The sequence below is a fragment of the Emericellopsis atlantica genome (assembly GCF_019669845.1).
Source record: "Emericellopsis atlantica unplaced genomic scaffold F5Z01scaffold_2, whole genome shotgun sequence".
Lineage (NCBI taxonomy): Eukaryota > Fungi > Ascomycota > Sordariomycetes > Hypocreales > Bionectriaceae > Emericellopsis > Emericellopsis atlantica.
In genome coordinates, this window is record NW_025764704.1 from 667,593 (window position 1) to 682,303 (window position 14,711).

The following is a 14,711-nucleotide window of genomic DNA, read 5'->3' on the forward strand; positions in this document are numbered from 1 at the left end:
ACGCAACACGCCACACAGCGGGGAATATTGGGTTCTCTGGTATCTTTGTATCCTAGTTCAGGCGGTTTCTTGTCGGGGAGGAATCAGGGCCCAAACACGGAAGCAGGCTTGGATTGAATCGCAACATTGGTATTATTGAACTTGAACTTGCATCAAGTGCCTTCCTATACATGAGGAAGCTTTCGGCTGTGGTTTTGTCCCATTTGTGTAGGGCCAGTCAGATAGGTTGGGACACCCCGTTCCCTCGGTCTGGGGCTTTCGGTCGACTGTCGCATGTTGAACTACACCTGCGCTCGCCTTGGTGTGCTCGAGTGACATTTGAAGCATCCATTATGCTCCCCGCAGCTTCTTTTCTCTCGAAAATGTTAGTGCTGCTGTTCGAAATCCTGGGCCTTCGGAAGCCCCTCCAGCCAGCGCAGAACCCTTCCGACCAGCCCTGTGGCCAACTCGATGGCAGACGTAACCCATACGCTTCCCATGACCCAGAACACGTGTTCAGCGCCTCTCCGCCAAGAGGCCGTGAAGATGCAGAACGCAATTGCACTCAGCATTCCCAACATCGCCGCAATGAAGACGGCAGGGCAGCTGGCACGGGGGTTGACACGGCCAACCACCAAAACGGCGAGGGCGAGCGTAAGCACCCAAGTTAATGTTAAGAGAGCCAACGACAGACATTCATCTTCGCTCAGCGCAGTGGGTTCCTCGCCACGCGAGTTTTTGTAAGCCATAGCGCCGACGATGACCCAGCAGCCGAACGCCACGACGAGGGCGCAAACCAACTCGCGGACGCCAGGCCCATCAGAAGACATTCTGGTATCAGGGAAGTGGTGACTCAGCAGTTTGTGAAGCGGAAGTTCTGATAAGATGTAGAATCCGGGCTCTGCGACTGATCCCTGAAGGTCGATTGTTGCAGTGATTGTGAGATCTGTGCCGTTTTCGTAGTTGAGATGTGTCGTGTCAAAATGAGAAGAAAGAAGTTGCCCAACGAGCAGATGTGCAGAGGATGTACGCACATGACAAAAATAGTTCAAGGCCGGTGAACTTTATTTTGAACATTCTGGTGTTGGTAACGCTGTCACCCGGATGATCGGTCCACGAGAGTTTGTTGAAAGGGGTGCCCCCTTTTCCGTCTGTGAAGCTTTGGTGGCCCAAGCATGACGGGCAAAGGACTGTCTCCCCAGGCTTTTTCGTTCTCAAACAGCGCGGATGACCAGAATCTGGTCGGGCCCATTGCCTGGCTGTTACGTGCCCTCACATTGCGTTGTGCACGTTGGTGATGTCTGGCTGGAGGCTGAGACCGAGGCCGAGTGTGGCGGGTAGGTGGTGCAGGGTAGCGTAGATCATTTGGCCATGACGTTTGCTTACCTCGTTGCACGTGACATGCGCAGAGTCACAGTGCCGGCCCGCATTGACCAATCACACGCCATTCGTTGAGATCATACGAGAACTGCACCACGGACCGTCTCGAAAGCTCCAACCTCAGCAGTCGAACTGACCTTTGTACCTCCAACTACCACACCACCGATCCATACCGAAACCGACACAATGGCCTCCCGTATCGCCTCCCGTCGCTTCCTCTCGACGACTGCTCGTGCCTTCCAGGAGCACTCCAAGCAGGAGCTCAAGAAGGACTCCAAGCGCAACCCCGAGACCCTCGTGCGTCATAATCACCATATGCCCTCCCACACGGAGAGAGGCACCACGACCGAAGGAATGGAAGCTGATATTGGATGAATAGGTCCTCGGTGCTGTCATGGTCGCTGCTCTGGGCGGCGCTGGTTTCTACTTTGGTGCGTAGAACCGCATCCAGACGTTGCGGCAGATCCGTCGGCACGGAAGAGAATAGGATGCTAACAACCAGCTCCAGGCCGCTCGCCCACGACTTCGACTTCCGAGACCCCCGTCTCTATCGCCAAGGGCGGCATGCCCTGGGAGGGCAACGGCACCGGCAAATACCAGTACCACCCCGGTGGTGATGCCACCCAGCCTCCCCGCGACGCGCCCTCCGCCCTCAACACCGTGGTTGTCCCCAACGTGACCCTGCCCAGGGAATTGCACGACAAGTTCAACAAGTGGGGTAAGGACGGCTACCCCTAAGCTTGCGAACAAGGAAAAGGCGGGTTTATATTGAAAGGCGAGGGAGATTTGGGAAATGTAAGGTAGACAGAGCAATTGTGGCGGGCTTGACAAGACATCATTGTTTTCTAGACTCGTAAGGCTTGGGCATCAGGCGTCGAATTCTGAGAACTCTTCCATTTGTAACATCAAATATTGTCGGTTTCAGAGCGAGGAAGAATGACTCGTTGAGATGGTGACCACACAGGCTCAAGCCGTCTCTCTACGTGCCATAGGTGCATACTCCGCAGCCCATGATCTCCAGTCATGGTTTGCAAAAACATGACCTTCCCGACTCGGGTGATTTGTCCCAGCAGAGCTTCCCGACTTGGGGGTTCGGTTCCCAAAGAAAACGCCCGCAGACACCTACTCTCATTGCGCCAATTGCTCAACCTCCTCGGCGGTCAACCCAAACAGATACAGCAAGTCTGCTAAGCTCTCGCCATTCAACCGCGCATCGGCCTCCATTTGCACCCGCGGCTTGGCATTCCACGCTACACCTAGCCCGGCCTTGTCCAGCATAAAGAGGTCGTTGGCCCCGTCGCCTACAGCCACCACCTGGGACAGATCGATGCCCTCCTGCTCGGCAATCTGCACGAGGAGATCACGCTTGCGCTCCTTACCCACAACTGTGCCTTGCACTTCACCAGTGAGCTTGCCATCGACAATGACAACCTCATTGGCATGGGCATGGTCAATACCGAGCTCTTTCGCGAGCCAGCTGGTCAACGGGAGGAATCCGCCCGACAAGACGGCAGTCTTGACGCCCAGCCTCTTGAGAGCCTTGATCAGTTTCGGCACGCCGGGCGTGACGTTCAGGACCGATCGAAGATCTTCGAAAATGGTTGCCGGTAGCCCAGTCAAGAGGGCCACGCGCTCCCGGAATGACGCGTCGAACTCCAGCTCGCCGGACATGGCCCGGTGGGTGATATCGGCCACCTTCTCTGCCAGATCAGGAGGGTCCTTGACAGTCGCGGCCAGAAGATCAATGACCTCTTGCGTGATCAACGTGCTGTCCATGTCAAAGACCACCAGCCTCGGGTGTCTCCTCCACACGGACTCGCGCTGCAGGTTGACGTCCACATTCCACTCCTGCTCGAAACGATAGATCATCTCATGTTTCCGGAGATCTTTCAGCGATAAATATTTCGGTGATGGCGCCGGGGAGAGAGTGAGCTCCACAACGCGAGGCGTCTCCTGGTTATCCAAGCAGCGGTGGGACGAGTGCAGCTCATCTGAATCATCGGGCATGGGGAAATCCGACATCAAGTGCAGGAATGAGGTGATGCACAGCGGTGAAATGTACGAGCCGTAGATGTAATCCAGCTTTTCGCTTTCCTGGGTCGGAGGCTCGAGTGGAAAGGCGTCCATATCCGTCGTAGGTGCCATGTTCGCCGGGAGCGACTCATTGCTCTCCGACTTGACGCCCTTGAGCGACGACCGCGAGCCCCCAGCACCAGCTGTGCTGCTTCTTTGCTTGTAGATGAGAGTCGCAATGAGACGATCGGTATTTGTGCCGGAAGGAGGTGCACAGTTGGGATGCGAATACGAGTGTGTCACCCCAGAGTCGACCACGGTCGGCGGGTTGTCCTCTGAGGGAATACCACGGAAAGGCAGGGTGGGTTTCGGCGAAGCAGAGGTGCTCATGTCCTCGACCACAGTGTCTATTCCATAATGCGTGTCTACTTGACGGGGTGGGCGGTACTGCTGGTGATCATTGAGGTAGGAGCTGCTCCTCATTGAGCTGGACAATTGCGGCCGTGCAGCATCTTGTCTCGGCGAGGTCGCGTTATCTGCCATGATGGCCGCTGTAGGGAACGTACGGTCGGCGTGACGGAGACGAAGAGTGGAAGAGACAGGTCAAACTGAAGCGGTCATCGACAGTGGTCTTCAGTGAGCATGCTGCTATGGCGCGCGCAACGAGAGAGGGCGGGGATGAGGCTGATGGCTACCGCATCAATCCTGAGCTGATCCTCGTGGTCACTGGTGGGCGAGTGGCATGAGTCGACCCTGATTACCCCGCCAAGCAGTCGAGAAATGTGCCCAATCACAGGGAAGTCGCCGAGGGCACTGACAGCGGCGCCTGGTTTGGTCCGGGTCGTGTCATTGGTTGTCTTTCCGCGACTAACGCGGCGTTGCAGGGCGGCTCTTGCCTTAGACTGACCAGCTGCTGACTTATCATGGTGTCATTGAACGTTGACTGAAGGTGAGCCAAGTTGCGCCTCACAAAATACATCTTGCGTGATCGGAAAGTTCCAAGTTCAAAGGTCGAGAGGCTAATGTTGTCTGAGACTCTATCCACGGCAGTATGGGGTTAAGGCCTCAAGCCGTGCATAACAGCCGAACGTTGGCGTAATTGGGGCCCTGGGCCAGAGCACACATATTACAGCCTCGATGTCTTGCGCCCGACTACGTACGTAACTTCCCCAGGTTCAACGATGACGCGCCTGGATCAGCGCTGATCAAGGGTGACGAGCTTCCAGAAGCCCGATCGCTCGCGTGCCTGGATTATTAAGAAAAGATCTTTGTTATGGCGAAGCACAAGGCACATGGAGGAAGTCGGTTGACCCGACGCCCGAATGACATGACGGCCGACGACCCGCGAGTTCCAAACCGGAGACCCACTCATTCCAGACCTGCAAAGACCGCTCCCGGCTACCGCCGTGATGCTTGGCGATGGCAACATCTGTCACTTGAATCACGACGTTCCGAGAGACTGCCCGCTACCGAATTCTACTACGTAACTGGCTGTACTAGCAATGTCGAAAATGGTTGTTATGTAGGATCGTGCCCAGACATCACCCGGGCTTGTGAAGCCAAGTTGAGCACGCCAGTGGGAGCCCAGGATGGTCTTTGCTCATCCAGTTCGACTCACACGCTTTCGGCCGAGGATGCATTGCCCGTGTTGATAATTCCCGTCCGAGATCCAGAAGGCCAAAAAAGAATTTCCACCTGCATCAAGACCCTCCCACGGTCCGAGAGCCACAGCTGACCAAGCAGCACATGTACGTAGCAGATACCTCCGTGTTTGCGGGTGGCGTGGGCAAAGACAAAAGTCTTTCTGCTCGCCCCAGAGACTGGCCGACGCTCCGGAGGGCCAATCAGCTCACACGCCGGACGGCCATCGCGACAGGCATAGCGTCGATGTCGTGATCAACTCCTGACAGAAACGTCTTCCTCCACCAGGAGAGCTTTTCCACTGCGGCGATTGCGCAATGCCGAGTCGTCCAGCGTGGAATCAGGCTCACAAAGCAGATCGATGGTTGCTGCTGCCCGGATGAGCCCAATATTCCGTAGTTGATCTGTAATTAGTAAGGGCTTTTGCAACCTTCCGAGTCGTAATAATACCTACCCCCTCTTGACCTGGACCGGACCTCTCCTCTCGGAAGTATTGATATACCCTGACTTGCAACACACATCATCACCTCTTGCTTCTTTCCAGCATATACCACCGAGCCGTCATCCACACTCCAGTCTCATCGACAAGTCTCATCATAGTTGAAGAACCCGCCGACGACCGCCCGTGACTCGTTGGTGCCTCACGTCTGGCTCTCACAACACCGCAGACGACTCTTGCCTCATCAATCAGTCCCTCGACACCTCACACGATGGCCTCCATCAGCACATCGCGACAGTCGTCCATGACGGACGCCAAGGTCGACACCAGCGGTATCGACTCAGGGTACACCTCTGGCCAGTCCGACTACTCGCCCTCGTCATCGACGACCAACCTGCCCCTCATGTCTCTCACCAAAGCCCACATCTCGCACCTCAACGACCAGCTGGAGCACATGCACCCCATGGACATTCTCCGCTTCTGCAAGATCATGTTCCCCAACCTCTACCAGTCCACGGCCTTTGGTCTCACCGGCCTCGCCACCATGGACATGCTCTCCAAGATCCAGGAGGAGAACCCAGAGTCCCGCACCGTGGACCTCATCTTCCTCGACACACTCTACCACTTCCAGGAGACATACGACCTCATCGACAAGGTCAAGGCGCGGTACCCCAACGTGCCCGTGCACATCTTCAAGCCCGATGGCGTCAACACGGCACAGGAGCTCGAGAACATGTACGGCCCCGAGCTGTACAACACCGCGTCGGAGCTATACGACTGGATCGTCAAGGTCGAGCCGCTGCAGCGTGCGTACGATGAGCTCAAGGTCGCTGCCGTCCTCAATGGCCGTCGACGCTCTCAGGGTGCTGCCCGCGGATCGATCCCCATCATCGAGCTCGACGAGGAGCGCAACATTGTCAAGATCAACCCCATGGCTGCCTGGTCCTTCAAGCAGGTCAACGACTACATCAAGGAGAACAACGTTCCCTACAATGCTCTCCTCGACCAGGGGTACAAAAGCGTCGGGGACTGGCACTCGACTGTGCCCGTCGCCGAGGGGGAGGATGAGCGCGCCGGCCGCTGGAAGGGACAGCAGAAGACCGAGTGCGGCATCCACAACAAAAAGTCGAGATACGCGGCGTTGGAGGGCAAGTCGTCGGTGATCCAGCCGGTGGCTTAGTCTCCCTTTGCTGGGCGATCTTCTCCTTTGTGTCTTCTCATGATAGCATGACTGGCGGGCATTTGCGTTGGCGTTGGGGCTCTTGATTTTGGAATGAAAATTGGTCGGATGGATGGATCGAAGGAATATATACCAACAGTGCGGCGCTCACTGATTGACGGCTGTAGACAGCGATGAAGACTCTGTAGACAAAAGAAGGATAGAATGATGATCAAACATACCATCAATGACTCTTTCCAACAATGCAGAAGTGAGATGAGTTTCGTCTGCCTCGCCGGAGCGTCATCGGTCTTTGGGGTCACCAGGTGAACCTCCCCGTACGCGTGATACCCCGCATAAGGAGAATAGCGTCTGATATCCCACTATCTTCTTCCACGCATTTTTGCCATTTCTGCGCGATGTCAGTCTAGCACCCTCCGGCAATTTCTCCGATCAGCCCTCAAAACTTTCCCCAAGCTACCGGTGCATCACATCTGCAGCATTTGGCCGTGATGCAGGGTCTTCCTAGCCCTCCGACTGGCTTTGCGGTCAAAAAGTCCAAGATTCTGTCACAGCTGGCCGTTCCCGACGCCACATACACGGACTTATCGCCCAAGGGCTCGGTAGATGAAGGAATTAGACACCTCATCGCTGAGATCAATGCTGTCGAAGGGCTTGTGACAACGAGCAGCTGCGCTGGGCGGGTGAGCGTGTTCGTCGAGGGGCGCAAGACTGCCGGGTCTGACGAAGGAGGCGAAGCCCAACTCGCTGGCGTGGGCGGCAAAGGAGGAGGAGGCAATTGGTTATTCGTCTCGCACGATCCTGTGGAGGAGAATGATGTCTGGATCCGAGGACTAGAGTTCGCGGACGAAGCGAATGTGTCGGCTGGGTCGGCTGGGAGGCGGCTAATACACTTCAAATTTGAACCAATGGTGAGTTTCTTTACCTACAGGATGGCTTAAACTCATTGTCCAGATCCTACATATTCTCACGGCCTCGCCTAGTCATGCACAGCTTGTCCTAGGCTGTGCCCTTCAAGCTGGGTTCAGGGAATCGGGCGCCGTCAACCTGATAGCCTCTCGTGACGAGCCCGTTATGCCCATGGTTGCCGTGCGGTCCATGGGTCTCACCCTCGAATCACTCATCGGACAGCAGGTGGGTGAGGATCGACAACAGCTAGTGTCTGTGCAGCACTTGCGGACCCTAATGAGCGTTGCGAACGAGCGCTTCTTTGAGAACACTAAGCGCATAGCTCGCTTCCAGCAGGCATTGAGTGCCGCAACGCAGCCACCGCCCGTGAAAAAGAATGCAGAAGGGCAAGCCTGGGAAGACGCCGCCGCCAGACGTGAGCGTAAACGCGCCGAAGGACTCCGTCGCAAAGCCGAAATGCAGAAAGACAAGCCTTCTCCCATAGAAGACACAGACGAGCCCGTCGCAACAGACTCATTACCTCTTTGAATTCGCGCTCTCTTCATGGTCTATGCTCTTTTGTCAATGCCGTAATGTACAACATATGTCTTCTCCTTCTATACCCGTCTCCATACCTAGTCATACCAAACATGCCGTCTCCTACGACGTCACCTTGTTCACCCACTCTTGCTCCAGCTTCTTGACCTCGGTCTTGAACTTCTCCACCTCGGCCCAGCAGTCCAGTGGTCGGCGGTCGTTCTCGGTCAGGCACCGCACCAGCTCTCCCCGCGCGCCATCTACGCTGTCGGGCAAAGGGCGTACCTGCTTCCGCTCCTCGAGGCGACGACGCAGGCCTTCGATTTGCTTGTTCACAGCCGGAGTTGTCTTGCTGTCATCGGCGTTCTTGTCCTCGGCGGACGCGATGCCCTCGTGTGCGCGGCGCAGGGCATCTGATTGTTGTGAGAGGTGCTTCTGGAGCTCGGCGGCGACGCGAGCCTGGATCTGGGCCTCCACGAGGCGGGTGCGAGAAGCATCAGTCTTTCTTCTGTCAGCGACGTCATCCCCAATTCAAAGAATGCATCTTTCCCACCTCATGGTTTGATTGCAGCGAATCGACCAGGTCCTGTGACACCGAACTCGGCCCAGAGCTGTCAAGCGTCAGTTCTTGTCCTGTATCGAGTGTATTGGGTCGGATAATGCGTACGCCTTGAACACGTGTGCCGGAGACGGCTTTGACTCGTTGGCGCCCATGATGCTGAGACTCAATGGCTGTGGCTAAGGAGCTTGCCGGTTCGCAGTGATGCAACGCGCGATGCGACTTTTCCCGTTGGACGTTGACGCCTTGCCGATGCTGCTTAGTAAGGTGGGTAGCAGGCCCCGTGATGGTTCCTGGTTACCCTAAGCAGCTCATCACCATGTTCTTCTCGGCGGATCTTGCCCAATTCGAAAGATGTTTTCCATCATGTCGCTCAAAAAACTATTGCCCAGCTGTTATGGCTGATACCCACCCTACTCTGCAAGTGTTCAAGCCGTCTGCAAGCAATTGCTATAAAGACCGGTAAACTTGTCGAGGGACTGAGCGTAATAATCAATGACAACACGCCTCACCGAAATGGCTGCTCAGGCACGAGTCATCATGAAAGCCGTACTGCTTCCTAATACCCTTGCCTTCCCTTACTCACAGCTCTCGGACGCACCCAGATAACGAACACGCCGGAAGCTTGCTTCACTGATGAGGGGAATGGGAAGCTCCGGTACACTACGCGCCACATCAGGAACCCCCTTTCCGGGCGTTCAGGCTGACGATGGTGCTCATGGTCGACTATGGTCTACCGCATTGGCGATGCGGAGGCATAAGGCTAATGTTGGTAGTTCCCATGATGGAGACGTCAGTACAGTATAAACATGTCCAAAGGAAATGACAAAAAACATGCATGTGGTTTTGCTAAATATATCGCCTAACCTCACCATGTCCAGTCCTTCATCAAGATCGGCCCAGAGGTAGTGTCGATGCCACCCACGGCTCATCCGAACGCATTGCTACTTGTGCTTTATTACTCTGATGCATCGTTGATAGAACAATGCAGGGCTCATTGTCCGCCTTGGAAAGCTCTGGGGATCAAAGGCGGCTGTTAGGTTATCGCAGGAGTACCCAAGGCGGCGACTCCGCACTATTACTCGACCACACGCGAACACTACGTAGTCTTGAGAGGTAGTGGGACGTATCTCCTCGGTCTGTCGCCGCTGGGTGGTGCGAGCACGAGCATCGAGCTCACTGTGGCAGCAGGCGACGTCTTTGCCTTTTCGGTACGTAGGTCTGGCGACAAACAGATAGTGGCCATCCATCACTTAAGGAAGCAGGCTGATGTCGCACATTAAGTGATACACACTCGAGGAGATTGCAAGATCATCGGCTATCGCCTTCCAAGGGCCCCAAGTCTCTTTTTTGTGCAGCATGTTGATGCAGGACTCAGAGCGGCCACAATTCTAAAGAGAAACCATCTGAAAGGATTTTTGCAAATGACAGCATTAAAGGTAAAAAGAAATAGGGATGTACGTACGAAGTTTGCAATATTGTTGGCCCCCCAGAGAAAGATTCAGTACACAGTATCGACAGACCCATGAACACTTTGTGGACGAGGTGAACGATACTCAGGAGACAGGACTGCACGCAGTTGCCCCCGATCATCACATCACAATAGAGCAATGATAAAGCTGCAGCACAAGTTTCCTTTCAGATCCATGGCTCGGTTCATTCCGACACATCTTGGACAAGGACATGTGGTAGCAACCCCCTGTAATAAACATGTTCCAGACCGCAGTTCATAACAAGATGCTTATACGTACAGGCATGACACGTGCCAGTTCATTGGTATTAACACACTACCTAGCCAGCAGAGCATTTCGAAAACCTACGTAGTACTACCTACATACGTAGGACCCAAATTAGCTGATTGTCAGGTATTACTCATTTCCACGTTTGTAGCATGCTCCTTGATAACAGATTCACCTGTCCAAGGGGGCCTTTGCAATCATCCCATCATGCAGCGTTGAGACTTCATTTCCTTGGCCGTCACATACAAATTGCGAATACTTGGCATCTGACGGGCGAACCGCTGGGTTCAGAAAGGTGCGTAGGTCGCTTCTGACTCCCAAGAGCTGGGATCCCGTGAATAGAGTTTTTATCCTTGTAAATGGCCGGGATGTAGCCATCCGTGAAGGAGATGCTAGCCGTTCATGCGCTATCAGGCGTGGACGAGCATGGCCAACCCTGTGTCGCTCATCAACTTGCGACAAGCTAGTCGGGCTAGAACTGCACTTGGAGGCTGGAACAGTCACAGAGCATGGGATGAACGTTCTGGTGAGGGGTAATTAATCAACATACTGTCGCCTGAGGCAATACGGTGGTGACGGAGAACCACATGTCGCTGGCATCATCACCTGAGCTCGGGTCATGGTAGGGGGCTCGCTGGGTGGATGAAGCCAAAGAGCCACCAAGCCTGGTTCGAGGACGGCGGAATATGACGCCGCGAGACGTCGATTGTCTAGCCGGTACGTTCTGGGAATACGAACGAGGCCCGTCCATGTGACGGTGATCAAGTATGATGGCGGAAGATGCCGAGCGAAGAGTAGCAGCGCTAGAACATTGACAGGCTGACAGCTTGCCCTTGCCGGGAGGGGCCGCCCTGGTAGGTCGTCTGGCGATTCAGATTACGCTCCTCGCAGCGGTACAAACATCACGAGCGCCACCAGTGGAAGAAGTTTCGTCGTAATAGGATACGCGGGGCGATGATTGGTGAGGAAGCGTTTGTTCAGGGCCGGGAGCTGCACCTTGGTGGTGCGCCGAGAGGTTGGTTTCAGGCGCAAAACAGGCCAATGACAGGGCGTGTCGCTCCTGCCTGCACCGGAATCTGAAGCTAGGGCCCAGTCGTCCTCCCCTCGCAGCGATGAGGTGGGGTCGATCTGCGAAACGCAGCTGTGGGATTCGAGGACAGGCTAACACGTGCCGCTGGGCGTTTCGCTCGATGCTAGTGGATAGAAACGAGAGGGAACGCCTTATTCACCGCGATGTTACACTGTCAGAGATGTTTGTGAACGACTGCTCAATGCGTCGTGTATTCATCTCACTGGAGCGCGTTCATTGTGAACTGACACGCGAGCAGTACATAGCCGTTGACGGGTAAAACCCAGTAGCTCATGGTGGCGTCCCTAATTCCAGATCATGGCTTGTACCTTAGTAGCTGGCGTCTCCACTAGTAGTGCAGGGGTCGCCAGCCACTGAAGGCAATGGAGGTCGGATGCCGGCGTTGCTGGCGATAACAGCATCAAAACGACTGGAGTGGACGTTGTCGAGCTCTGTCCGTACTGCTAGTACTTGTTGCTCTAGAAGACACTGTATTCTTTGCCATTGTTGCCCGGCATCGTGGCAAGGCGACATCCATTCAAGGTGTCTCAGGTATGGACGCGAAAGAAGACTGTGCTGCGCAATCCGAATCGTAAGCTGCTGCCAGCGACGACGACCTGAAAAATCCCATCCTAGACATCATGTCGCATCCTGGCAGCCCAGAATTCGCCAAGGAATGCGGTCAGGACCCGTCAGGCCAAGCTTTCGCTGAGCCTCAGGGGAGGTACGACGCTAAAAGCCCACTGCTCCCAGGCTTCTCTTCATCTCACCTGGGCTATGATCGTCGTCAACTTCCCTTCTCTCCCTTCACTTCTCCCCTTCCCCAGCTTTCTCACGTGTTTTCCCTTTCAGTGTCCATTGTTCAACATCACCCGCCACATGCTAGACTTTTCATTGCATCTTTAGACACGCATTGCATCACCGCAGACATCAGCGACTGGTATCGCCTACTCATCCTCTCTCTCTGCCTGTCGTTGCGTCACGGCAATCGGTTATATCTTACCAGCCGGTGACCGTCACGGCTCAGGCAAAGGGCGTTTTCGCTTCTCAGCACCTTCGATCCTTCTGTCGCCAGTCACTGGGTCGTACACGTTTCGCCATCTAGGTCGAACATCTCGTATACGAACAACCGCGACCACACACCTCAACACACACGTATCGCACCTGAACTTCATCCAGCCATGCGATTCAACACGAACACTTAGCGTTCTCGAGCTTTGCTATCTCTCCCTAGATTTGAGAATTCCATCTTGCCAGCTTTTCATTGTTCGTTCGAGCCAAGGCAGCATAACGCACGACAAGGACTCTTCATCCTTCGAAAACAAAATAAAACCAGACACACAAATGATCCACCGCGGCGCGCACGCAAAGATGGATCAACTATACGACACTGTCCGGCGCCGGATCGCCAACGTCGCTCCATCAGACCTCATGACTCCCTCACGAATCATCGAGCGTGCTGCTGATGCCGTATCTGAGGACGCCGAGCCGACCTCTACCATCGCCCCTTACTACAACGACCTCCATGGTGTGAATCAGCCCATGAACATGGCCTTTAAGCGAGGCATATGGTGGATGCTGGGAATCGCAGCACTGCTCGTGCTGGGTATTCGCATCTCGCAGCTGCTCTGGGCGCAGCTGCGGCAAGTCGCCGCCATGACCCAACCGCGGGAGAAGCAGGGTTACTGGAAGTACTCACAGCACGAGTGGATGCCTTGGATCAAGAAGTATGTCCTGTATGCGCCTCTGGGAAAGAAGCGCCACAACCGTGAGATCCGCCTCTCCATCGCCGGCCACATGGGAACCCTGCCGTCGCGTTTCCACACCATTGTGGTTGGAGTGTTCCTCACCGCGAACACGATTTATATGTTCTGGGTGGATTGGAACCAAGAAAACAAGTACGCCCTGTGTGCCGAGATCCGTGGACGTTCTGGCACACTGTCCATGGTCAACATGGTCCCCTTGATCATCCTGGCCGGACGCAACAACCCGTTGATATGGCTACTTCACATCAGCTTCGACACCTACAACCTGCTGCACCGCTGGATGGGCCGCGTGGTTATCATCGAAGCTGTCATTCATACTATTGCGTGGAGCATCCCAGCAGTTGCCGACCTCGAGTGGTCGGGCGCCGCAGAGGCGTCCGTTACCAGCTGGTTCTACGGCTCAGGCTGGATCGCATCAATTTCCATGGTCATGCTCTTGATCGGCTCTCTGAGCCCGGTGCGCCATGCTTTCTACGAGACGTTCCTCAACTCGCACATCGCCTTGGCCTTCCTCATCTTCGGCGGCACCCTCATCCATTGCGCCTCGGCTCAGGGTGGTCTGCCTCAACTGCCGTGGATTATTGCCATCTTGTCCCTATGGGGTCTTGATCGCTTCGCTCGGTTCGCCCGCCTCGCCTACTGCAACTGGACACGTGCTGGTTTCACCACAGCCAGATGCCAGGCGATGCCCCATGACGTTACTCGCGTGACTTTGACCCTGCCGCGCCACGTCGATATCAAGCCTGGCACCCACGCCTACCTGCGCTTTTGGGGCGTCAACCGCTGGGAATGCCACCCCTTCTCCATCGCCTGGGTCGACCACCATGCCTCTCACGACTCTGGCCTCCCGGTGTCTGAGAAGGAGCCCCTGACAGGCATCGACTGCTCCCGGACCAGGACATCAGTTTCCTTCCTCATCGCTGCCCAAACAGGCTTCACTCGGAAGCTGTACGACACCACCGTCGCCCACAGCAAGCGGTTTGGCTCACCGGCGGTCTTCATGAAAGCCGCCATGGAAGGCCCGTACGCAGGCCACCACTCCCTCGATTCGTACGGCCACGCCGTTCTCTTTGCAGGGTCGACGGGCATCACGCACCAAATGTCCTACATCAGGCATCTCCTGAAGGGATACAATGAGGGCACCATTGCCACTCGGCGCGTGACCTTGGTATGGGTCATTCGCGAGTACGACTCTTTGGAGTGGGTTCGTGAGTGGATGACCGAAATCCTGCGCATCCCGCACCGCAGGGACATTCTCCGCATCAACGTCTTCATCACCCGTCCGAACAACGCGAGGGACATGTCGCCGCCTAGCGAGACGGTGAGGCTGTTCCCCGGACGGCCCAACATCCCGCTGCTCCTGGCCAAGGAGATGCAGGAGCAGGTGGGCGCCATGTGCGTGACGGTCTGCGGGCCCGGCGCCCTGGCTGATGATGTGCGAAGTGCAGCGATTGCGGTGCAGGGAGAGACGGTCTGTGACTTCTTTGAAGAGTCGTTCACGTGGTGAGCACGGGCATCTAG

At 55.5% G+C, this 14,711-nt stretch overlaps 7 protein-coding genes across 7 annotated transcripts; 5 read left to right on the forward strand and 2 right to left on the reverse strand.

Annotated features, from left to right (window-relative positions):
• The first annotated feature begins 18 nt into the window (after positions 1-18).
• Positions 19-862, forward strand: F5Z01DRAFT_201161 (uncharacterized protein). Its single transcript, XM_046258090.1, has one exon. The coding sequence runs from the start codon at positions 171-173 to the stop codon at positions 648-650; it is 480 nt and encodes a 159-aa protein (XP_046122453.1). The 5' UTR covers positions 19-170; the 3' UTR covers positions 651-862.
• A 561-nt stretch (positions 863-1,423) lies between these two features.
• On the forward strand, positions 1,424-2,321 carry F5Z01DRAFT_643503 (uncharacterized protein). Its single transcript, XM_046262719.1, has 3 exons — positions 1,424-1,656; positions 1,739-1,790; positions 1,868-2,321. The coding sequence occupies exons 1-3, from the start codon at positions 1,546-1,548 to the stop codon at positions 2,095-2,097; spliced, it is 393 nt and encodes a 130-aa protein (XP_046122454.1). The 5' UTR covers positions 1,424-1,545; the 3' UTR covers positions 2,098-2,321.
• On the reverse strand, positions 2,161-4,280 carry F5Z01DRAFT_201113 (HAD-like domain-containing protein). Its single transcript, XM_046258087.1, has one exon. The coding sequence runs from the start codon at positions 3,913-3,915 to the stop codon at positions 2,488-2,490; it is 1,428 nt and encodes a 475-aa protein (XP_046122455.1). The 5' UTR covers positions 3,916-4,280; the 3' UTR covers positions 2,161-2,487.
• Positions 4,281-5,262: 982 nt separating this feature from the next.
• On the forward strand, positions 5,263-6,878 carry F5Z01DRAFT_201145 (phosphoadenosine phosphosulfate reductase). The gene has a single exon (XM_046258089.1). The coding sequence runs from the start codon at positions 5,724-5,726 to the stop codon at positions 6,630-6,632; it is 909 nt and encodes a 302-aa protein (XP_046122456.1). The 5' UTR covers positions 5,263-5,723; the 3' UTR covers positions 6,633-6,878.
• On the forward strand, positions 6,879-8,569 carry F5Z01DRAFT_201170 (methyltransferase TYW3-domain-containing protein). The gene is made up of 2 exons (XM_046258091.1): positions 6,879-7,543; positions 7,587-8,569. The coding sequence occupies exons 1-2, from the start codon at positions 7,124-7,126 to the stop codon at positions 8,067-8,069; spliced, it is 903 nt and encodes a 300-aa protein (XP_046122457.1). The 5' UTR covers positions 6,879-7,123; the 3' UTR covers positions 8,070-8,569.
• F5Z01DRAFT_201124 (uncharacterized protein) lies at positions 7,833-8,960 on the reverse strand. The gene is made up of 3 exons (XM_046258088.1): positions 8,725-8,960; positions 8,611-8,668; positions 7,833-8,558 (listed from the first exon to the last, which is right to left on the reverse strand). Exons 1-3 carry the CDS (start codon positions 8,769-8,771, stop codon positions 8,181-8,183), a joined length of 483 nt encoding a protein of 160 aa, XP_046122458.1. The 5' UTR covers positions 8,772-8,960; the 3' UTR covers positions 7,833-8,180.
• Positions 8,961-12,855: 3,895 nt separating this feature from the next.
• F5Z01DRAFT_615360 (ferric reductase) lies at positions 12,856-14,697 on the forward strand (the record flags this gene model as incomplete). The annotated part of the gene is made up of 1 exon (XM_046260862.1): positions 12,856-14,697. The coding sequence occupies one exon, from the start codon at positions 12,856-12,858 to the stop codon at positions 14,695-14,697; it is 1,842 nt and encodes a 613-aa protein (XP_046122459.1).
• Between the last annotated feature and the right edge of the window lie 14 nt (positions 14,698-14,711).